Source organism: Lepidochelys olivacea, assembly GCF_965140295.1.
Source record: "Lepidochelys olivacea isolate rLepOli2 genome assembly, chromosome: 18".
Taxonomy (NCBI): domain Eukaryota; kingdom Metazoa; phylum Chordata; order Testudines; family Cheloniidae; genus Lepidochelys; species Lepidochelys olivacea.
In genome coordinates this window covers 22,781,528-22,805,901 of record NC_140428.1, presented here as the reverse complement: position 1 = coordinate 22,805,901, position 24,374 = coordinate 22,781,528, and the positions used below count along the sequence as shown (strand labels likewise).

Here is a 24,374-nt window from a genome sequence, read left to right as displayed (position 1 = left end):
TTGGAAGCATTTCACTTCCAGCTGCAGTAGGGGGCGAGATCCTCAACGGGTGTAAATCAGCCTCGTGCCCATGAAGCCAACAGAGCTACGCGGCTTTACAGCAGCTGAGGATGTGGCCCTACGTTGAGATGGACACAAAGCAAAATACAGGTCTGAACAGCCCTGAATTCTGGAGCTGCCCCTGCAGCTCTATACTGGGCCAAACCAAAGCCCTGGATCCAATGACCCCCAGACCATTGCTTGTTATAGCCGGCACAGGAATTTTGTTTTTAAAGTCAGCAGTGCCATGAGAGCGTGTGCCCTGGCTGAAGGAGCCAGCGTCTCTCTGGAGACAGCAGGGAGGCTGCAGATAAGCAGGCTGAATTGGCTTTGTGAGAGGGTGGGGAATAGAGGGTGTCCGGATGACAGAGTCAGGTGAGATTAACCCTTCTCTGTATTATGTGCTCTGTGATCTCTGTGGAGTAGAACAGGAAACAGCATGGCCCAGCAAAGAGAGCGTGGGACCAGGACTTCAAGAGAAAGGGGTTTTACTCCCACTTTGCTATATCCTGGGCAAATCACTTGGCCATCTCCGTACCTCAGTTTCTCTGTCTGTGAAATGGAGACGATGATACCCACGTTTGTAAAGAGCTCTGATATCGCTGGATGCAATCTGGTACCATTAGAAGAGGTTGTTACTTCTTTGTGTCTTAACATATACTACTGGGCACTACATTCGGGGGTTAGGCATGGAATCAAGGGGAAATACGATCTCATACATAACAGCCTCTGAAAACTGCAGCAATGCCATTGGACCATAGTCATTGTAGGATAAAGATTTCACCCCACTTAATCCCCACTCTCCTGCTGAGTTATAGGGACCCACAACTGCCTTTTCCCTCGGAGAAGATAGGCAGTAATATATTTTGCCCCATCACAGTGTCTCCCCAAACAACATGGCACTGGCATTGGCGACAGCAGGGAGAGAGTGACTCCAATTTGAAATAATGCTTTGTGGGTCCTGCCCTGAGGGTGACCCATGATGATGCCGTGCTAATTGAATTACCCCTTGTCAGGTTTGCGAGGGGTGGGACGCAGGCAGGCCGGAACCCGTTAACTAGGAGGAGCTGTGATTTGGATTGAGGGTTGGTTGGTTGCTTGTTTGTTTTTTAAATAAAGCAGAAGAAATTCTGCAGGGTAGAAAATCTTGAAGTGTCGCTGGATTATTTTCCTTCATACTGTTATTCAAGTGTCCTTTGCTCATCCCTCCCTCAGCCCCTGCTGCATCTGTCACCTTTTGTGCATATTCCCAGTGCAGGGATCATTTCAAGCTGCCTTTGTTATCTTAACCACTGCCCCCTTTGTCCTCCTGGCCCGCTAGCCCCACAACGCCAGGCAAGTTCCATTTGCTGTCTCACACTCTACATGAAAACAAATAGTGCTTAAACAGAGGGTACGCTAATAAAATTGGCGCAGGGGTGCAGGGGGTCTGAATTGTTATGGTTTGGAGCAAACCTTTCTAAACTCTCCTGCCAGCTGGGAAAAGCGAGAGGATAAGATTTTAACATGAAGCTGCTGGATCACTCTGCATTTACTGCGTGCACAGCCAGTGTGGGGGGAAAGTTACGCGGTATTTAAAATGTGACTGCGGAGAGACATTGTGTTACTGCTGTGGCCTGGCTTCTGTGGAGATGTGAGTTCAAATTTGTCTTAAGCCACAAGTGAAATGAGTTTGTGCGTTTCCTGCTAGCCCCAACAACGCGGAAGGGGGACACACACTGGCTGACATTTGAAAGGTGCAGAAAGCGACATTTAAGGGAGAAGAATAAAGGGTTGGCTCTTCAAACGCCATTGAAATACATGGGCCTGTGACAGCTTTCTGGAAGGACAGAGGAGAAAAGGGGTAACATTTAAGTTAATAATCAGGGACTGCCCCTACTAAATAGGGAAGCTTGGCACACTGGCCCTCGCTTTGATGTGACAAGCAGTCTATACGCAGGAGAGGCCTAGGGTATGGACTAAGGTGCACTGGCTGAGCTGTTTGCGGGGAGGTTGCAAGTCATATCTGGCCGCAGCTGGAGTTAATAAATAATAATAATGATTAAGTAATAGCTAACCCTTCTCTAGTGCCCTCCAGGTGGGGATCTCAAACCACCCTGCAGCCTTGCCACCCCCATGTGTAGCAGGAAAGAGTTATTGCCATCTCCAGTTACCAATGGGGAAACTGAGGCAGAGAATGACCTGCTTGAAGTACAGTGAGTCTGTGGCTGAGTGAAGAATAGATCCCAGGTCTCTTAACTCATTATGTGCTTTAACTGTTAGTCCATCCTCTCTCCCACTTCCTGGCCTTGCCGAGCCCTTCCATTGAACCCAAATTTACCAGCCAATCAAAGAAAATGAGAAGTTTCTTTGGAGCCCCTTGACTCTTCTCCTGGCCTAGCGCACGGCTTTCTGCACGTGTGCGGGAAAAGAGTGGTGAGAGTCAGGGCAGCGCCGACTGCCTGATTTAGTATCAACAAATACTAAATAATAAACCAGGCGGCCATATGGCTCCGACACGCAGCAGCCCCAACGGAGCGTGTGTGGCTTTGTCAGCCAATGGGGGGGCTCTGTTTTCCTTAGGAGGGGGTCCCATGTATGAGACGGTCTCAGTAGGAAGTAGCTCCTGGCAAAAGCATGCCAAACCCTTGGAGATCCACTCGGCTGAGGTCAAGGCGCTTCGGCGGAGCATCCTCTTGTCAACTTTGCTCTGGCTTTGTTGGCTGCCCCCACGCCCCTCTGTCCCACGGTGACAGCTGTATGATAATTAGCCTTTGCTCTAAGCTGATTGTTGGTGAATGGGAGGCAGGAGGAGCGGGCAGGCAGGTGGTCCCTAGAGCCTGGCACGCTTCCTTCGCACAGTATCCCTGCTTTGACAGGAGCGAACGGCGGTGCTCACAGCCACCCAAAAAGGAGTGGGAGGGGTGAGGAGGAGTGTGTGTGGGGGGAGATCTTGCCTTCCCTCCCATCCCACGGTGCCTTGCAGAGATGTTGCTTTAGAGAGCCATTGAGAGGAGAGGCACGCACAGAAGCTCCCTGCTCACTTGACTAGATCAGCAGAACTCCTTCCCCGCAACGGGCAGCATGAAGATTTTTGGCAGGCTTGAGTACCTTCTGGTAAGGAGCTTTTCATACAGGGGTGCTTTGCTGGGATAGGAAGTTTAGGGGGCACTCTCCTTTTGGGTGCAAGAGAACTTAGAGGGGCGTGCAAGACCAGGTCTCCCTGCTCGCTGATGTGACAGACAAGTTAGTTCTGGTTTATTATTTGATAGGGCGGATTTGTTGTGTTCTGTTGGTGTGACATAAAAGTGGAGAACGGTCCCTGAGCATCTTCTCCCTGGCAAGCCGAGAGCAGGGCGATCAGTTATCAGAAGACAATGAGAGAAACAAAAGGGCTGTAAATTGGATTCTTCGAGATCTAGCCTTCAAATGTGTGTTTGTGCACAATGAATGGGAATGTGTGTTTAGGGGTTCCCCCTTAGAACCTGTGTGGGCATATGGGGTCACAGTGTGTACACAATCTACACACAGAGACAGGTAAGTGATCATGTATAGAAAGTGGTTTAATATTCACATGCACTAGCAGAGTATATACTTATATTCTTCTGTTCATATATAAAATGTGAGTGCATTTATATGCAAAATATATGTATGTGTACATTCCATCTGCATATATCCACACACACATTATATATACTTTGTGTGTGTGTGTATAGCTATCTAGAGCTATATCTATCATCTATCTATATCTATATATACACACACACAAAGTACATAGCCAAACTGGTCTCATATAGCATTTATTTTCATATGGTGTATATTATACACACAGGTTTTGTGTGTGCATTCCAGTCTATATAATTGTTAAATAGTGACAGTTGATGTAAGAGAATAACTGAATGCTTTGCTAATTGAGAAAGCAAGTTTGCATAAAACCATTTTGTCCCTTCTGAGGCAATGCACACACAGACTGTACATATACCTGCATGTATTTTTTATTATCCTGATTGCTATTCATCGGAAATAGCATAAGCGAAGGGATTTGCTAACAAACAGGATGTATATGAAACCATAGCGGTGGATTGCCAGCTGTGCAATACACAGCATGAAAGCGTATTGGTTATTCGAATCGATCAGATTGGATACCGTGGCCTGAGTGGGGAATGTAGTTGTAGCAGAGTGCAGTGCTTTAATGAAGATTCCATCCTGCACATCTCCACTCTCGCGTGTGTCGCCCCCTTCAGGACAGTGTTAGACCTATGCTAAGGGGATATACCCAAGAGTCCCCAGCTACGCAAGGCACAGAGTTTCTAGAGGCTCGTGGGCAGGGCTCTGTCCTTTGAAGAAGACCTTCCAACGGTCCCAGGGACTGGGGCGTGTCTCCACTTTTCCTGTTACAGCGGTTCACTTTATCAGGAAGTTTATTTAATTTGATCAGTCTCCTTCCCTGCGTGCATGGCTGGCTCTGCATAAGCAATTGGACAAGACTCACCGTGGCTGTCTCATGGAGATAGACAAGCGGCTTCTTAAAGGGCTAGCCCTCGAAAGAACCTTGACATTTTTTTTTTCAATGCCCCTTTGTACGAGATAGTGTCTGTGTTGGTTTTTTCCTCCTTTCCATTCGCCAGTTTGAAAGTATCCATGCCTAGGCCTTTTTCACATCCCTCTCTTGGAATTTGTTACCTCATTGTTGTTGCTTCAGTGGCATTCAATGTGTTCCCATGGAAACTATTGTGATGTCATTTCTAAAAGGCCCTCTGTTCCCAGGCAGCCTTGGGTGTAAATTCAAAGCCATGGGGCAGGGAGAAGGGGCACAAAGGGGTAGGATCGATGTGATTTATCAAAACTGCATGAAAGAAAAGAGAACAGATGATGGAGGAAATGCTGGACTTTTTGCAGATCTTATTTCTTGTTTCAGAGGGTGGCTCGTTTATTTTAACATTGTGTGCTCCAACGCATCACCGCTGTGGCTAGCTCACTGTTGCGTGGACAGCTGTAGCCAGATGCCATTCAGAACACAATTCCAGCATGCATCTGTCATTTCATAATGGTAGTGGGCACCCATTCTATCGTGATGAATATGGTGTAAAACACATGGATGGCTAGATTAATAATAGCAGTGAGCTCTTAATCAATAGATCTCAAAGCATGTTACAAAGGAGCTCAGAATCATTATTCTCCTTTCACATATGGGGAAACTGAGGCACAGAGAGGCAAAGTGATTTGTCCAAGGTCCCCCAGCTGGCCTGTGGCAGAGCCAGGACTAGAGTCCAGCTGTCCAGAGTCCTAGGCCAGTGTTCGCTCCACAAGGCCATGAGGTAGACTGATAGAGCTAGACTGAACTAAAAACAAAACCAGCTTTGCCCTGCGCCAACATTGCAATGATGTTAAGGGTCTGACAAAAGGCAGTTTATTAAAATCAAAGCCGAGTTTCCATCCATAACATGTGCAGTTACGTGTAAGAGACAGCACGACAGCAGGAGCCTGAGAGAGAGCGTGAGCCCCTTGTCTTGTTCCATCAAGCCTTTACGAGTGTGATTAGACCCAGGAACGTTACTCGGCTTACAAGGCAGAAAGGTGATTTTTTCTCTCACTCCACCTGCGGTTGGAGAGTCCAGCTGGGTTCATGGCATTCTGTCTAATAAAGGGTCAGCCACAGGGACTTCACTGATGGCTCGGCTGATGATGGGGATGTGTGTAGGGCAGGCACAGAATTGCGCTCAGTCTCCCTGGGCTCTTTGGACGGCTCTGCAGGGCTAACAGGATTAAGAGCGTCCTTGGGTCCATGAAGTGAGCAGATGTGAGCCAGACACATGCAGAAAGGGAGCAGGTATGTTGGGTGAGGCAGTACTGTTTTTGCACATTTGCTGTCTCTATCAGTGGCCACACCCTGATGTTATTTGAACACTGGTTGCAGCACTGTTTCCTCAGATTCTTGGACGAGCTTCTGATGCCGGCAGCTATAATGAATCCAGAATCAGAGGGCAGGGGTCTGGGAATGACATTTCGCCAGATGGCTGATATTCTAGCAGTCCCCCCTCCAGAACACCCGTCTTTGCTCCCTCTCTTTTCAGTGGCCAGCGTGCCAGGGGAGGAAACATCTTTATGTGGGCTGGGAATGCGGGGATACATGCACAGGAATCAGTTATTTAAGCCACAGCATCCTGGACAATTAACAATGCTGTGATTAGTATATATTAAGAAAGGAGTGAGGAGCAGAGAACTGGCCCTACGGATCCACACTGGGCTTAGACGCTGCAGCATTGCCCAGGCCACGCTTCTCAGTCTGGAACCAGAAGAGTTAAGTCTCTCCTTAAGACAAAGGGTAATGCTGCCTCTGTGCATCTCTCTGAATGGACCTGAGCATCTAATCTCTCCCCAGGCCCATAGCGGTCAATCCTCTAGGATGCAATCTGTGAATGGCAGGGACATGAAACTGACTTGAATCCAGCCTTATTTGCTGTTCAGCCTCAAGCCATCTCCATACATTTCCTATTCTCTGCCTGAGTGGGAAAGGAGAAACACATCTCATTTTTCTATGGGGGGAGGGCAGAAACTGGATTTTTCCCTTTTCTCCCCTTTTTCTGATTTGATTTGTTTTTAGATACTCCAGTATTCTCTAGTAATGGCCCCAACAACCTCCCTCTAGTGTAGTGGGGCTGAACGAAACGCATTCCCCCTCTGAGTATCCACATGGGTACGTTCCCAAGGATAAGACACACACAGGACCTTGATCCCTCGAATCTCTTCCTATACTTGGACCTACTTCACAAATCCAGCTTAGAGCTCTAGGGCCCAGATTTTGCTCTCTGTTACCCGAACATAATTCTTTTGACGTCAAAGGAGTTACTTGGTAATTACACCGGTGTAACTGAGACCACAGTTTGGTCCAGGGGCTTTTTCTGACTCCCCCCCGCAAACAAGGAGGGGTGGTAGATTAGAAAAGAGAAAGTGTTGTTCAAGTAATGCACCCAAATGTCATTTTTTCCAGCTGTGTGCTTTTTGGAGGAGCTAGCTTCCAACACCCATCACGGTGGACCTCAATTTCCTATTAGTAATATATGTAGGTTGGGTATGTATATAGAAATAGTATTTATTTGTGCTGCAGCAGCACCTAGGGACCCCTGTCATGGACCAGAACCCCATTGTGCTAGGCACTATATATCTATCTATCTATCTATACTCTCTCTTTTAAAGATGAGATGGGCCAAACAGAGGTTTTTGAAAGGCCAGGAAATTCTCCAGGTGCAGTTGCCCGTTTTGTCCTTGAAGCCTCGAAGCAGGTCACTTGTCACTTGACTTTTTTTCCAGACAATCCTGTGAAATTATAATGGGAGGAAGGGGAATCACATGAACCACCTTTAGCCAATCAAAATTGGAAAAAGTGTAATAAAATACAAACATGCAGGGCTGAATTCCCACCTGATGTCACTCCACTGATATTTAGTGGATTTACCCCAGTGATGCCTATGGCCCATCTGTCCTTCTTGCATTCGTCAGCAAAATTCTCTCCTTGCTATTACAATGTGTTTTTGTTTTGGGACAGCTGAAGAAGCCTGATTAACATATTTAGATCCCAAATTATACCTCTTCCCGAAAGTCAGGTACGACACAGTCATCAGATTTAAAGCGTATTTATCATTAGTTTCCACTGTGTGGAACCTGAGATCCCCCAGAACTCCCTTTAACTAACACAGAAAATACCTGTCGTAGCTGTATGGTATCAGCTGGCAAATGTTGACCACTGGAAATCTCATGCCCTAGCCTTGTCACTCATTTTTGAAAGAAGACATCGTCTTCTGGCTCACAGTGTTTACACTAAAACAAACAGGCCAGATTCTGACCTCATTTACACAAGTGTCTTTCCGCAGTAATTCCACTGAAGCCAATAGATTTGGCTGTGGATTGAAGTGAGATCAGAATCCCTTCTATCTTTTTTTGTAATGCTACATAAAAAGCATCCACAAAGGAGACCACGTGGGCTTCACCCCCCTTTATGGCAAGTAAATTTGGGGCCGAGTGGACCCCCTTTAAGTGGGAGCCTTACAGCATAGCCTCTCCTGGCTAATTGGGCGTCACACTGTCTTTTCAAGCAATGACTCAGTCTTCTCCCATTATATCTCCTCCTTCTCTACCAGTATTATTCTTATTATTCTGATATCTCCCTGGCAAGCTGGCATCTCCGAACACGGAAATAACTCATCCTAATGAGACTGAAGTGCGTGTTGCCTAGCAATGCAGCATCACTAGAGTCTCCATGCGCTGAGCTGGTAAAGGCACTTAAGTTAATGATGCTGCTTTTCGCTGTGGTGTGGCTGGGCCTCTGAATCTAGCACAGTGGAGAGAAATATTTATGCTCAAGAGCATAAATTCACAGATCCCAAGACTAGACGGGACCGTTGTGATCATCTCGTCTGACCTGCTGGAGAGCACAGGCCAGAGAACTTCCCCAAAATAATTGCTAGAGCAGAGCTTTTCAAAAAAAATCCCATCTTGATTTAAAAATAGCCAGTGATGGAGAATCCACCGTGGCCCTTGGCAAATTGTTCCAGTGGTTAATTACTCTCACCATTAAAAATGTATGCCTTATGCCTAGTCTGAATTTGTCTAGCTTTAACTTCCAGCCATTGGATTGTGTTGTACCTTTCTCGGGATCATGTGATACCAGCAGAAGCTGGATGCAGAGTACTATATAATGGTGAAGGCAGCTAGCGGAAAGAACTGGCTTCCTAGTATAGCAGATTAGGGTGGAAAGTAATTCAGGCTCCATGACCTGGTTTCCATCAGGCAGGAGACACTGCCCTCCGCTGGCAGCAGAATTCCATGAGGATTTTCTGGGACCAGTTACTGGAACCCTTTGCCTTGCTCACATGCTACCACAATCCATGGAATCTGTCTGGCACAGCAATGCCAAGCTCAGGAAGTCAGCTATCAGGGTGATAGATAGGTGAAGATGTGACTGGCAGTCTGTTTGCCAGATGAATAAGTAAACCTCGGGGCTGGTGTGTGGAATGCATTAACTGGAAATGGGATTGGTGATTTCCTTCTTCCCTCCTGGAAACACCATCCATTGCCCCTGTTTCCAGCTACATGGTAAACGAGCTCATGTTTGCTCTGATCCTGGGCTCATCCAGGGCAATTACCAGTTACACAGAATAACATAACCACGGAACAACACTTTACTGTCTGTTCGCTGCCAATTGCAGATTACACTTGAGGTTGGACATTTTCAACCATCAAGATACCAAGCCACCCGCACTTTCTCTTCCTAGCTGCTAGTGTAGCCCCAGCTTTCACTGGAGGAGGATCAGTGCGTGCACATTACTAACACCTAACAACAGAAACAGCTAAGGATACTGGAGTGAGAATAATTAATGGCTCCCAGTTATTGCAGTAATGTGAGATAGAAGATTCTGCAGGCATCGTTGTTTCAGGGGTGTTGTGTGAAAATATGCCCAGCAGGAGGCAGTGGTTTGTGGGTGACCTTTTTATAAAAAAAAAAATTACTTAAAACTATCTTCAAAAAGGTCTTATTTTGCCTAAACGGACTGAGAAAACCCTAAGCCAGGAAACTGGAGTAATTTGGCACTGTGGGGAACAATCATTAGGGTGGGAAATGCCCGAACTAACTGAATTCGTGAACACTTTCTCAGGCAATAAGACAAACCCAAAATTGTGGAGAGGAATGTGAATAGCCATGACAGTGAGAGACAGGGAGCACTAAATGCAACCAGATAACCATAACAGGGTTAAAAAAAACCTAGATAAATTCATGGAGGATCGGTCCATCAATGGCTATTAGCCAGGATGGGCAGGGATGGTGTCCCTAGCCTCTGTTTGCCAAAAGCTGGGAATGAGCGACAGGGGATGGATCACTTGATGATTACCTGCTCTGTTCATTCCCTCTGCGGCACCTGGCACTGGCCACAGTCAGAAGACAGGATACTGGGCTAGACGGACCTTTCGTCTGACCCAGTAGGGCCATTCTTATGTTATGTTCAGATAGAACAAGCTTCTCATGGGCAGAGATCTGCCTCGACATTTTCTGTCCTGCACCCCCTCAGCTATTCCAATGTTAATTCTTAACCCAGCCCCCACCTCACTCCTGAGCTCCAGCACTTTCTGCAGTTATGGTCCTATTACCTGCCCTGGATCTGCCAGTATTCCTCCAGCCTGATGTGTATCACCTCAGCTATGCCAGTCCTGGAACGCCACTCTGCTCTGCCAAGTCCTGACCGCACCCTCTGTGTCTTAAACCTCTGGACCAGAGTCTAGCCATCATGAGGATTACGTCTGAGAGAAGAAGTACTCTCAAGATGCAAACTAGCCTCCACTAAAAACCAGGGCTGACACCAGCAAACTTATTTTCTCTTGCAACCTAATCAAGGATTGGAGCATAGGCCTCCCTTGAGGGAAAGGCTGCTTTAAATAACCCCTGCAGCTACAGAACCTTCTTACAGGTGTTCACATGTTTCCCAGTTGGATATCCTCATGGTCCTAACACTGATGTGCTGTTTGGGGTCACAGTTTCCCATTTATCTGGGTGTTTTTACTTTGCTTCTTGCCCTAGTTCTTGTGGCTCTGAACAGCACCAGCATCCCCTGATGTGTTTTCTCAACCTGTTTTGACCTGCAGGACTTCTCCTACGATGATTCCAAGGTGGAATTTAATGTTGATGCCCCCAACGGAGTGGTGATGGAAGGGTACCTCTTCAAGAGAGCAAGCAATGCTTTCAAAACATGGAATCGGTAAGTAATGTGAATCCCAACTGATAACTGGATGAGGGCTCTGAATGCATCTGCCTTTGCGACAACTCAGCAGGTGTTATCCTTTGCTTAAGTGGCTTCGTCAGCTCCAGGCCCACACAGAGAAGTGATGTTGGGTTGATGCAGAGTTGTCTGTCAGTGCAGCATCACTTAACTCTTTGTGTGCTGAACTTGTGAAGTCACTTAATATAAGAAGGGTCCTGTGATGCTGGCATGTTCTAAAGAGAAAGGTTTAGGCTCAGTAAAAGAAGCTGGATATTTTATAGATAGTGAAGAGTGTCTGCAGCACAAACTGGCTTCTGAAAATGTTTGTGGGACCATTCAGCTCTTCCACTGAAAGTCATTGAATCTTTCTTTTTTATTACTTCTTTATTTTATCAGCTACCTGCAGTCTGGTCCATCAGGGCCCAAGCTCACCATGGAAATAGTACAGTGGGAGACCATACATGCATTGGGATTAGCCTAGTTCTTTCTTTGCTAAGATCGGGTATAGTCCTAAAGGGTGAACCAGTGCAGTCAGCCTGTCTGCAGTTTGCTGCCTCTTGGTAAATGCCAGCAAACGTGACAGCAAAAACCTTCCATCTTAGGACAACCACCAGCTTCATGCAGGGAGCACAGTACACAAAGCAGCTGGAGCCTTTCCCCAGGAAAGCTGTAAACTTGTAACCCTTAAGAGAAACATCCAACACAGCAGGACAAGCCTGGCTTTCAAGAGCTGCTAGTATCCAACCTCCCTGGGAGTGGGTGAGGTGGGAGCCTGGAAATGTCAGCTATGCAGCTGTGACCTGGCTCCTCTGGGCACTGCCCCTTCTCTCAGTCACTTACAAATATTTCAGATGATGGCTCATTGGGGATGCAGTTGAATAAATGCCTCCTGCACAGCTCTGGAGGCTCCCCAGCTCCCATGGACTTAGGTGAATTGCAAGCAAAGGGGGCTTCAGGTTCTCTCCTCAATCAATATTTGTGTGTGTCTAGTAACCCTTGTGATAGTCAACGGGCCTGATTTACGCTGGTGCAGCTGAGAGCAGAAGTCAAACCACTGGATTCTGTTATTAGTACATAAGATCTATGCTCCCTTGACCCACTCATGTTTTCCCCTCTCACCTGGCAGTGCAATCATAGAGGTCACCTGTCTGTCCAAGTTCAGGGTAATTTCTGCAGCTAGGTAGAAGTGTGCACCTTTGAAACAAACAAGCAGTTCACAACATCCCTGTATTTTTGTATAGAAACTGTTGGTTTTATGCCTAGGGACAGGTAAGCTGGGGTATACCCCTCCCTCCCGAAACCTTCACCTCCAACTCAAGCTGGGCCTTTCTTGCCATTCCAAGATTGTCTGATGTTCTTAGTCCCTGTGCTTGCCATTTGCATGGCAGTCATGTGTATTCTCTGCACTTCAAGGTTTCCTGAGGCACCAGAAGCCAAAGTGCCAGATTCTGGAGAGAACAGCTGTTCTTGTAAGATTTTCAGCCCAGTGCTACAGAGGTTTGGATATGGTGCTTGCTAACCTGTGAACTACTCGGCACGCCTCTGAGCTGTATTTATGAACAATTTACGGTTTTCCCCGCAGTATTTCCAATACAGAGCTTTGCCTTGATTCTCAGTCTTTCACTCAGCAGAGCCAGGCTTCCTGATGAAAAAGGCCACCACACCATTCCAGTTTGTGTCAGATTAATGATGAGCTCCTACATTGCAGGATATCTACATTAGGGGCAGGGATGGATGTTTGTAAGTGAGTCCCCATCTCACCCCTGCTGACGATCCATGGGAGGTCTGAGCAAGGTACCCCATGCCCCCCAAGGCAGCTATTCACAGCTATACATACCCCCCCACAGCCCAGCTATTCACAGCCATCCATATCCCCCCCACCCCAGCTATTCACAGCTGTCCGTATCCCCCCCATGGCCCAGCTATTCACAGCCGTCCGTATCCCCCCCACAGGCCAGCTATTCACAGCCGTCCGTATCCCCCCCCACCCCAGCTATTCACAGCCGTCCGTATCCCCCCCACAGCCCAGCTATTCACAGCCGTCCATATCCCCCCCACAGCCCAGCTATTCACAGCCGTCCGTATCCCCCCCACCCCAGCTATTCACAGCCGTCCGTATCCCCCCCACAGCCCAGCTATTCACAGCCGTCCATATCCCCCCCACAGCCCAGCTATTCACAGCCGTCCGTATCCCCCCCACCCCAGCTATTCACAGCCGTCCATATCCCCCCCACAGCCCAGCTATTCACAGCCATCCATATCCCCCCCACCCCAGCTATTCACAGCTGTCCGTATCCCCCCCACGGCCCAGCTATTCACAGCCGTCCGTATCCCCCCCACAGGCCAGCTATTCACAGCCGTCCGTATCCCCCCCACCCCAGCTATTCACAGCCGTCCGTATCCCCCCCACAGCCCAGCTATTCACAGCCGTCCATATCCCCCCCACAGCCCAGCTATTCACAGCCGTCCGTATCCCCCCCACCCCAGCTATTCACAGCCGTCCGTATCCCCCCCACAGCCCAGCTATTCACAGCCGTCCATATCCCCCCCACCGCCCAGCTATACACGGCCATCCGTATCCCCCCCACCACCAAGTTATACACAGCCGTCCGTATCCCCCCCACCGCCCAGCTATACACAGCCGTCCGTATCCCGCCCACCGCCCAGCTATTCACAGCCGTCCGTATCCCCCCACGGCCCAGCTATTCACAGCCGTCCGTATCCCCCTTACCGCCCAGCTATTCACAGCCGTCCGTATCCCCCCACCGCCCAGCTATTCACAGCCATCCTTATCCCCCTTACCGCCCAGCTATTCACAGCCCTCCGTATCCCCCCCACCAGCCAGCTATTCACAGCTGTCCGTATCCCCCCACGGCCCAGCTGTTCACAGCCGTCCGTATCCCCCCCACAGCCCAGCTGTTCACAGCCGTCCGTATCCCCCTATGGCCCAGCTGTTCACAGCCGTCCGCATCCCCCTATGGCCCAGCTGTTCACAGCCGTCCGTATCCCCCCCACGGCCCAGCTATACACAGCCGTCCGTATCCCCCTACGGCCCAGCTATTCACAGCCGTCCGTATCCCCCCACGGCCCAGCTATGCACAGCCGTCCGTATCCCCCCACAGCTCAGCTATTCACAGCTGTCCGTATCCCCCACAGCCCAGCTTTTCACAGCCATGCATATCCCCCTCACCGTGGGTGGGAAGATGCCATGGTGATTGTAAGGGCCCTGGGAAGAAGTCCCTGTTGGAAACATACGCAGAAGGATACTGGATGAAGAAGATCCCCTGAGGTCAGAATGAGATCCAGCACCACAGTCCAGCACATTCCCGGATGCTAATGCCCCAGCTAAGAAACCAAACAGGAGGCGATACAGAGCTGTGAGGAGCAGCATCCAGGGTCAAACAGCTGGGAAGGGAGCTTTCCACTTGGCTTCATGTGACAGCAAAGCCGCTTGAGAATATGTCGTTGCCACTGCCGGAGAGAACGGCTGTCACCAGGCGGAGCTCAAACTGCTGCAGCTCCAAACGCACTCAGGAGCTGATCAAAAGGGGCTTTCGAGCAGGCAGAATGGCCTGAAGTCTCCTGTGTGGCTCTGTTTCCTGGCAGACGCAGCAAATCGTTTACAATCGGCACCTTTTATCTCTGAGCAATGTCTCAAGCAAGGAGCTGAAAATAGAATCCTCTCTTGCCTCATTTTCCCAGGGTACCGAATTCCTTTGCATGTTGAACGTGTGGTAGATGCTTTAAATAATCCGCTGTCTATAGCCTAGCTGCAGTATGGCAGCCAAAACATCCAGATTCAAGGCCTTTGAGCTCTTCCCTCACCCTGATGTGTGTCCAGATATTTCCACACAGCCTCCATGGGCTGTAACAATATGGATTGCTGTCAATTCCCTCAGCTCCCCCGGGACAAAAGAGGATCTTTGTGGCTAAATCACAGGAATGAAGTGATAACACCTGGGTTATAATCCCAACTCTGACACTGACTCTTCGTGGCCTTGGACAAAGCACTTAATTTGGGTGTGTGTGTGCCTTAGTTTCTCCAGCTGTAAAGCGCTCTTCAATGCTATGGTGATACGTGCTATAGGAAAGTTGTGGAGTGGGGGATGGAGGGATGGGCCTCACAATGCCCCTGCAGATTTTGGTGAAAGTCAGAAAACCGGAAAGGCCGGATTTCCACGAATCGAACTGTTAGGATTCGATAGGCTCTAGATACAGGGGTGGGGCAAGCAAAGTCACTCTGGATATGTGGTTGAGGCAGTGACCTCACAGATGCCTGTGGCTGGGGAGCAGAGTTACTGTGGATACAGGGGAAAGCCAGTGATCTTAGGCCTAGGGGTTAAAGTTCGGGGTTAGGGTTTAGGCATCACAGAGCATCCTCTGCCTGCAGCACCAAATGGGCCCACTGTGTTCCTGATTTTAGTCAAAATCAGGCTGCTGGAAGCCTTTTTCCGCCCCTCCGCTCCTCGGCCTGTGCCGTCTCCCCAAGGCGGCCCTGTCATCCCCACTCCTCTCAGCCAGGCTTCTCCCTCCCCCCCAAACTCCAAAGTGGGGGGGTAAGAGGTCTGGCCTACGTAAGAAACAAAGTGTACAACTCTGATGTTATCCCTCCCCATCTTTCTGTCTGTATGTCAATATTTCTGGAGAAGTATCGAGGACTCTTGTCACCCCAGTGTCTCAGTGCCAAATACAATAATCCATTAACATTGCAAAGCACTTCTTTAGTCTCAGAAGGAAGATAAATCTTATTTCCACACTGGTCTTTCCCACAATCCCTAAAACCGGGGCACATGTTGTAAGTGCAGAGGAGATGCCCTGTTCTTCAGGGGAAAGTAGGTTGCATCTCCCCCCACCCCCAAGCTTTGGCACTGTTCACTTGCTCTGATGCGTCTTTCTTTCCTCTCTCTCCTCAGGAGGTGGTTCTCCATACAGAACAGCCAGCTGGTCTACCAGAAGAAGCTAAAGGTCAGTGAGCATATTTCAGATGACATTAGCAGATTAGCCAACTTGTCTGATGTCCTGCTGTTCTGGGGACTTGAGCACCATGGGGGAAAGAAGAATTGGATCCGATGAAGAGCTGACAGCAAACCCGGTCTGAAATTTCCTCTCATATAATATTAGACTCAGAACCCAAGCTGCTCTGACAACCAAAGGACAGCGGCTGGTGTTTATAATGACCCCAGTCTTGTTGCCCAACAGAGTAACAGAGAGGTGATGTGCTGAGTAACTCCGTTCCTGCCCCGGTTTGATATGCCACGTTTGGATTGTGGGTGCTCCACGGGGCAATCTCCGTTCCCGTCAGGAGGTAGTCTGCTCAATCGGCAGGGCTCAGAAAGTGGGCTTGGTTACTCTTTTGTCTGTCTGAGAGGAAAAGGGGCAGGAGACAGCACTGTCGTACCCTGAAATCCAGCACAATGGCAAAATCTGTGGGGCTTCCCTCTGAGTTGGTAATTCCCAGGCTGTGGTATTATTGTTATTAATTTGTGTAATTGTAGCACCTGGAGTCCCAGTGATGGACCACACTCCATGGTGCTAGGCACTGTACACACACAGAACACAAAGACAGCCTTTGTCCCAAAGATTTTGCAATCTCAATATAAGACAGGAGGCAAGAAATGGACTCAGGCAGACAGACGGGGGGAGTACCAGGAAACAATGAGACAACACTGATCAGTGTAATAGGCTGTGGTCGCCTGGCACTTACTGAAGATCAGTCTCCAGTCGTGTTGATTGTGTTCTCCTGGATTTGGTAGGAAATGAGGTCCAGGCATGGGCACTCTGGCTTGGGTACACAATGATTTCCCCACCAACATACACACACACACACAATTTCCCTCCTCTCCCCCATACAAGACCCTTTGTCCACAACTCAAGACAAATTGTATCTGAGTTTTGAAAAGCTTGTTGCTCCTGTTAGTTATCAGGTCCCTGCTCTTTGGGGTTCCTGCTGATTTGGGATGTGCTTTAAAATACCAGGAGATAGCCTGTTCTCAAAGTATTTCCAGCCTGGCCATCAGCTGGAAGCACCAGAAACTTCATGAGAGAATTTTCATGAGATTTGCCTGCCCAGACTTGCAGAGGTTGGCTGGGTCAGCGAAAACGCTGAGCCTTCTGAGGTCCACTCAGACGAAAGAGCGCTCTGGACAAGGGAATTGGTGAGGAGGGGAAGAGATCTGTGGCAGGTCTGAATAGGACAGGGATTCAGAGAGGAGTGTAAAGTCACCCACTCTCCTTCTTTCAGGATGTCCTCACGGTGGTGGTGGAAGACCTGCGGCTCTGTACCGTCAAGCCCTGCGAAGACATAGAGAGAAGATTTTGCTTTGAGGTCGTCTCACCTAGCAAGTAAGTTTTGCGGCTCTTGGAAGCTGCAGAATGCAATGCTGTGACTGTGTACGGGGTTGTAAAACACCCAGCAAGTAGATTCCGACCTGGGGACATCCTCCTGGCCTGCACTCAGAGTTGCAGTCCTATCAGCTGGCGATTTTTTTCAACCAGATGCTGAGCGGTGTTTGGAGACAGCCTGTCAGGGTGGGGAGCTGCCAGAGCTGCTGAATAATGCATGAAGGGAATTTATAAGGGTCTGGGCCTGCCTGGCCACTTTTCCTCACAAAGTGCGGAGTCACCAGCAGGCTCCCCAAGAAGCAGCTGGCTGCTGATGGCATTATAAGCATCAGAGTGGAGGGAGCAGTTGTGTGAGGGGAAGGAGTGTGTAAGTGGGGGAATGCCGGGGAAGGGTGCGGGGAAGTGTGCGTGTGTGTATGCGTGTGTTGGGAGGAAAGGAGAGATTTTCTGTGTGGGTGGAGGAGGAGGAAGAGGGAGCACGTGGTGCGTGGGGGAGGGTGTAGTGGGCTGATGAGGGAGAGAACTTGTGAGGGGCGGGTTCCAAGTGTGTGGTGAGGGGACGCCGAGATGTGTGTGTGTGTGGTTGGCGGCATCCATAATGCATTTCCCTGCAGCTGGGAGTGTCCTATCAGGAGGCCATGGTGCTGTCACCCCTTAATGGGTGGGCTGAGCTTCAGGAGGTGGGGGCATTGCTCAGGCTGCATGGGGATGCGAGGAGCACTCGAGCCTCACTGCTCTTCCGGGGCTGGAAAGGGGGATTAATTTGGCTGTTTACTCTGAAACCTAATGAGAGCAGCACTGTGGGCAATGGACAGCCTGTGTGAGGGAAACAGAGGCGCACACTGAGGAGAGGAACTGTCATATTCCTGTTTTCCACCCACCCTCTATGTACCTGGGGATGGTTGGGGCAAAAGCAGGGCTGCTTTAATGAACTGGGGTGGGGTGAGGAGAGAGAGCTTCTCTGAGGTAAATTTTGCCCCAAGCCATGCCTGGGAACTTCATGTCCTTACCATGCATCTCCAAACCATACCGTCGTCCCCCTCGGTGAAGCTAGGCTGTGAGGCTGGTCATAAACTCAGGCACTTCACTGTGTTGTGGTTTCCCACGTCCCATACCCCAAGCCCTTGTTCTCACGCCAACCAGCGTCTCTTATGCCTCTCACCTACCCAGGAGCTGCATGCTGCAGGCCGACTCAGAGAAGCTGCGCCAAGCCTGGATCCAGGCGGTTCAGGCCAGCATCGCCTCCGCTTACAGAGAGAGCCCAGACAGCTACTACATCGAAGTGAGTCCGGGGGCAGGGACAGGCGCTCGCAAGCTGTCGCAGCGCCACTCCCGGGCATGGGCTCTTGCTAGCATGTACCGGTGTTCAAACGATGACAGTGCCGGCCCAAAGGCAGCTGTAGTTTAGCAAACGAAAGGCAAGCTTACAAAGCGTGGTTGGGGATGTGATGGAGGGCAGTCCGGAAGCCCTCACCTTCCCCAGGATATACTCCCCTGGGGAACACTGAGGGGAGTTCACTCTCTGGTAAGATGAGACAAACACAAGGCACAAGGCATCGGTCTGGTACATACCATGCCATCATTTGTGTGCTGCTAGCCTTGGTGTGTAGTACTTGGGGGAAGAGAAGGGTGTGTTGTGTAGCACCGTCTGGTGACAGAAGTCACTAGCACAGGTGAAAGATTCATGCTTCCCTTCATCCACATCCCCAAACTCCGATTCAAAGGGAGTGAACAGACTGGGGTATCCTCAACCCTCCCCTCCCTTGGCATGAGCTCAGGTTTGTCTAGCTGACATTTTTCACCTGTGACAGTCACATTAACCCCCCCCACACACACACACATCCTCCCCAGTCCTTCCCAGTATGATTCTATAGTGTCTCCCTGGAATGGCAGAGCAAATCCTAACTAGCCCATCAGCCTGCCTCTCTGCCTGCACACACGTAACTCCCCGCCATCTGTCCTCCAGCAGAGCACACAGTGACTCCCCTTCTCTCTCTGCAGAGACTGGACCGAACCGCCTCCCCTTCCACCAGCAGCATCGACTCTGCCACTGACTCTCGGGAGCGGAGTATGAAGGGGGAGAGCATCCTGCAGAGGGTCCAGAGCATCCCTGGCAATGACCAGTGCTGTGACTGCGGCCAGGCGGATCCCCGATGGGCCAGTATCAACCTGGGCATTCTGCTGTGCATCGAGTGCTCTGGGATCCACAGGTACTGTGTGTGTGTGTGCTGCTCGCCCAGCCTGAGGGCCTGGGTGCTTTGCCTGCCTGCCGCTGCGGGATGTCTGGCGGGAGCTGGTCTGTCATGTGTGTACGGTCAGGTTCAAAGGTCATAGAACACTCCTGAGTGTGTGTGTGTAAGGGAGGGAGAGAGAAAGAGTGAGGGAGACAGAACAGGGTGTGTGTATGTGACACACTCACTCTACAGGTTTCAGAGGAGCAGCCGCGTTAGTCTGTATTTGCAACAAGAAAAGGAGGACTTGCGGCACCTTAGAGACTAACCAATTTATTTGAGCATGAGCTTTCGTGAGCTACAGCTCACTTCATCGGATGCATGTCTACAGCATATGGAGCATTGATATATGTAGAGGATCCAGCACAAGGCCTACTACCACATAGACGTAAATGTAATCTCTTGGTTGTGGTAAAAATAGTTACCATATTTCACCTACAGAGCATTTTACAGAAACTAACTAATAAAATCTTCAGCCGTTCTAGAAGCTGTTATGATCTCTACTGCCAGCTACCCTGTCCTGGAATTTATGAAGAACTTCGTGGGTAAAACTGGGAGTCAGGAGATCTAGACTCTATTCCCAACTGCTACTGACTTGCCCTGTGACCCTGGGGAAGTCACTTACCCTGTCTGTGCCTTACTGTCTACATTTCTAACATGGGAATAATCCTTGCACACTTTTGTAAGGTGCTTTTGAGATCCGTGGCGGGAAAGGTGCTATATATGTGCAGATTATTATTAGTATTATCATTAGCATCCTCTGTGATATCAAACCACGTGTGTGCTGTGCAATCCAGCTCTCACAGACAACCCTACAATAACAAGCCAGCACTCACCTGCAGTAGTGGAATGCAAGTGCCAAGTAAGGAAACCTAGTTCCATTCCAGGTTTCCTAGGACGGACTGTAAGTAAGGAGAATAAAAATAAAAAGAATTCAGTGACAAACAACTCAACTGGGTGCCTCTTTCGTTTGAAGAATTCAGTGGGAACCCCGCCAGGAGAGGGGGCAGTTCTGTATGTGTGGAATTCTCTCCCTCTCTAAATCGATCCCTTTTGCTACATCCATAAGACCTGGGTTTGCCCTCATTCACCCTGTGAGCCACTCACAGTTCTGCTTTGTTGTATAGAGTCTGTTTTGCAGCCTATAACCTGTCTCTGTCTCCCCTTTGGTTCTCTAGGAGTCTGGGCGTTCACTGTTCCAAAGTCCGCTCTCTCACACTGGATTCCTGGGAGCCAGAGTTACTGAAAGTGAGTGCTGATTTTCAGTGCCAGCAGGCTGAGGAAGTGGGGTGGGAATCCCTGGTGGGGTGCTGAGGGGGAGGCGGAAGGCGGCTGCTCTCCTGATTGCTTTGTTCCTCACTTGGTGTATCGCAGCTAATGTGCGAGCTGGGGAACAGCACCATGAACCAGATTTACGAGGCACAGTGCGAAGAGCTGGGACTTAAGAAGCCCACTGCGGGGAGCTCCAGGTAAGTCGAAGCCCACCCACCTCTCAGTCCAGTTTGGGGATGACTCCCCCAAGCTCTGTCATTGAGGTGCAGGCCAGCAGGGGGGTCAGTATATCTGCATGGAAGTGTTGTAGGAAATGGAAAGGGAGATCAGCTTCGCCCTACCCTGTCCAGCTACATAGCATGGCCTGCTGATGACAGCCTAGACCTGCAAGTCACTGGGAGCTGCAGCTGCTCAGCGTCTCTGAAAACCAGGCCATTTGTTTAGAAGCCTGACTTTCGTCCCCTTGGTTGGAGGATTCCACCTTTAGTGACATGCCCAAGGCCACAGAGTGAGCCAGTGGCAGAGCTAGGAACAGAACCCCGGTATCCTGACTCTTAGCGCCTGGGTCTTCCTGGCCTGGCCTCTCCCATAGTCACTTACAAAGTGGGTGTAAAATCCGACTAACTCCCGCTGCATAAGGTCCAAGGCACTGGGGAACCAGGCCCAGGATGCTCTTCCCTGATCTCCCAAGCTTAGCAGTATTCCTGCTGCGCCCCACCCTACGGAGCAAGCCTGTTGATACATTTTTCACTGGCCTGAGCGTAAGGGGCATGAACTGTCCCAGCGCCATGGGAGATCAGCCCCTCCCCATGCGCTTTCAGGGTTCGGGGTGTGAGACGAGCCTGCAGTTGCCAGGCTCTCTTGGTAGGTTTAAATGAGCCCCGTATGGCACGGTAAATGCCTTTTTCTGCACTGCCCTCAGGCAAGACAAGGAAGCCTGGATCAAGGTCAAGTATGTGGAGAAGAAGTTCCTCAAGAAGTTGCCTACTGGGGAGGCCCTGGCGGAGAACGAGAGGAAACCCCGGCGTTGGAGTGTGAAGAAATGCCAGCGACACAACAGCACCACAAAAGCACCTACGGCTCGTAGGAAGTACCGGCATGAGGCAGGAAATGCATCGCCGGCCCCGCTCTCATCAGGTGGAAACCCGTTCCCCTCCTTTCTTTCCTATATACTGGGCTACAGCCACCTTTGTGCGTGTTTGCATGTGTGTAGCGCTGTCCTCAATGTAGGTATTTTGGATCTGATAACATGTCTGTGCTCCTGTCTCCCCCTAGTGGCTGCAGCCTGCAGAGGCTATAAGACCTAATACTGCTGCCCCAGCATGTCCTTTGCACAGGTCACCCATGGAATTTCCTAACAAGCTGTATCTTCCTAACCAGCCTTCTTAGTAGTAGAGGGTGGGACCATTACACTGAGGTGACCAGCAGGCCCCTTCTTTTGCTTCCTTTACACCACAGCTTTCTGTTCTTTCATTCGGTTCAAACCTCCTTTACTGTTTTTACTCAGCTGGCCCAGAATACAGTCCTAGGGTTACCAACTGCCCAAAATGTCATGGGATGGTGGTGATTTTACCCCCTCGTCCCTGCTCCCCATTTGTTATCGGCATAGATTTGCACACTTCTGAAGCACACTTGACGTTCAGGCTCAGATTGTACAAATGCGACCATGGGATTGTCTTTTTTCCTCCTCCATATTTAAAAATCCCTCCTTGCAAACAGCTGCCACTCTGGAGAGGAAATTCCGGCGAGACTCTCTCTTCTGCCCCGACGAGCTGGACTCCCTCTTCTCGTACTTTGACACCGGCACTGGCTCAGGACCACGCAGTAAGTACAAATAACACAGCTCTCCTCTGGGCACATCTTTGCCTCCCACCTCTTCTAGGGCATGTGCATTGCACCCGACCAACGGCAAGGTATCTGTCTCACTGGAGAAGTGACCAAATCACACACACACTGGGGGAAATGTTTCAAGAGAGTGATGGGGAGTTACTTGCACAAACCCCAACCCACTGCCCTTTTTATTCCACTGGTTTTTTAAAATCTCTTTCTAATCAATCCCAGGCGTTTGTATTTTGGTGAATGGGATTTTTTTCGCGCTCTTTACCCCCAACCTGAGCATTTCACCAGCTGTTTCTTTTTTTTATTTTTTAGCAAGTCTTACTGCTAACATTTTTTTTTTGTGTGTTTGTGACGATTAACTCCCCTCACATTCCGTCCACCTTCCTCTTAGGTGCCAGCCACATCTCTATGCAGCACCCGCTGGCAGCTGGCCCCTGGAGTGGCATTGGTCCCGGTGGGAGCGGTATGCCGTTCCTCCTGGACGGAGGTAAGGTGACGCCATAGCAGCTAGCAGCAAAAGAGCCCCAAAGATATGACTTGTTCCAACCAAAACTTAGATGTATTTTTTGCAATCACATCATTGGAACTCAGATACCACCGTGATAGGTACCTTAGGAAGATCAGAGAGAGATAGGTAGACATTCTAGTGAAGCAAACAGCTGAAGTTTTTTAGACTCTGATTCAGCAAAGCACACACTTAATTTAAAGTACATGTTACGTCTCACTGAAATCAGTTAAAGACATGCTTTAGTGCTTTGCTGAGTCCGGGCTCCAAAGATGCCAGAGCAAGTATCAGGAGAAGCTAATTTTCAGGGAACTCCTGGATTCAGAATTTTTAGCTAAACTGAAACGATCCTTCTACCAGCATAGTTAGCGCTGGACTCTTCCAAAGCACTCTGCGTTATCCTAACATTGCTCCCGTTGAAGGCAATGGTAGATTTACTACTGACTTCCATGGGAGCAGAGTTAATTTAGTGCTGAGCGCTTTGGCAGATTCTGTGTACATGCCATGGGCCGCTCACTCCCTTGGGGTAAATCTGGAATAATTCCATTGTCCTCATTGGAGTTGCTCTTTATTTGCACTGATGTTATTGAGAACGAAGTCTAACCCTTAGTGCACGTGGTCCTAATCCCCCACTCATATCTATGGAGGCAGACCTCTGCCCCTGCTCATATCCAGAATCTTGCTGAAGCCAAAGAGGTTGCACACGGGCACAGGTGTGTATCCGATTGCAGAACTGGGGCCTTTATTGGCCAGAGTTGGCAAATCTTGTAAACAGTTTTCCTCAAATATTGGTTCACATTTTTAACAAACTAGCCTGGTTGGCTGCATTCGCTTCTCTTTTGCATTCGCTTTCTACAAAACACTGCAAGGAGTTTGCTGGCAGGAACATTTGTCAAAGCAGCACATTGAAAATGACACATTGCAGAATATTCACACAAGGTGACATTTTAATTCTTACATTGGACACCTGATCCAAAGAGTTGCACTCATCCAGTAAAGGCACAGAAACAGCCTCTGAGGCCTAATCCAATCAAAACAGTTTGTCTTTTGGATATCCATTACCTGCAGGGAACTAATCCAAAGCAATCCAGGGGCCAAGGATTAGTCACTGACATTTTTCAAGAAATGATTTTGAATAATGAAGAAATTTGAGAAACTCGGGGCCTATTCATGGACAGTTTGGAAAAAAGGGAAAAGAAGCAAAATTCACCAAATAAACTATATGCTAAGAATTACCCTCCCTGCTGTAGTTATGGCCCAGGAGTTCACAGGCCTTTGGGCACCTCTGACAACTGGGACTCAAATCCTGCTTCAAGGTCAGAAATGAAATGAGTTTGATGTTCTTGATCTTGTGTCTAAGGGTGCATTGTCCCTATAACAAATCTGCCATACAGCACTATTCAACCTAACTGGGAC

At 49.3% G+C, this 24,374-nt stretch overlaps 1 protein-coding gene across 2 annotated transcripts in view; it reads left to right on the top strand.

The window, feature by feature from the left end:
• The window catches only part of ACAP3 (ArfGAP with coiled-coil, ankyrin repeat and PH domains 3), a 159,696-nt gene that overhangs the window by 115,052 nt on the left and 20,270 nt on the right, over positions 1–24,374 (top strand). For both annotated transcript variants that reach the window (XM_084651740.1, XM_084651741.1), the window contains exons 10-19: positions 10,654–10,766; positions 15,683–15,734; positions 17,011–17,111; positions 18,282–18,393; positions 19,113–19,321; positions 20,521–20,590; positions 20,717–20,811; positions 21,537–21,751; positions 22,334–22,438; positions 22,845–22,940. In XM_084651740.1, the coding sequence (XP_084507866.1) occupies positions 10,654–10,766; positions 15,683–15,734; positions 17,011–17,111; positions 18,282–18,393; positions 19,113–19,321; positions 20,521–20,590; positions 20,717–20,811; positions 21,537–21,751; positions 22,334–22,438; positions 22,845–22,940 (1,168 nt within the window). The remainder of the gene's footprint in view (positions 1–10,653; positions 10,767–15,682; positions 15,735–17,010; positions 17,112–18,281; positions 18,394–19,112; positions 19,322–20,520; positions 20,591–20,716; positions 20,812–21,536; positions 21,752–22,333; positions 22,439–22,844; positions 22,941–24,374) is intronic.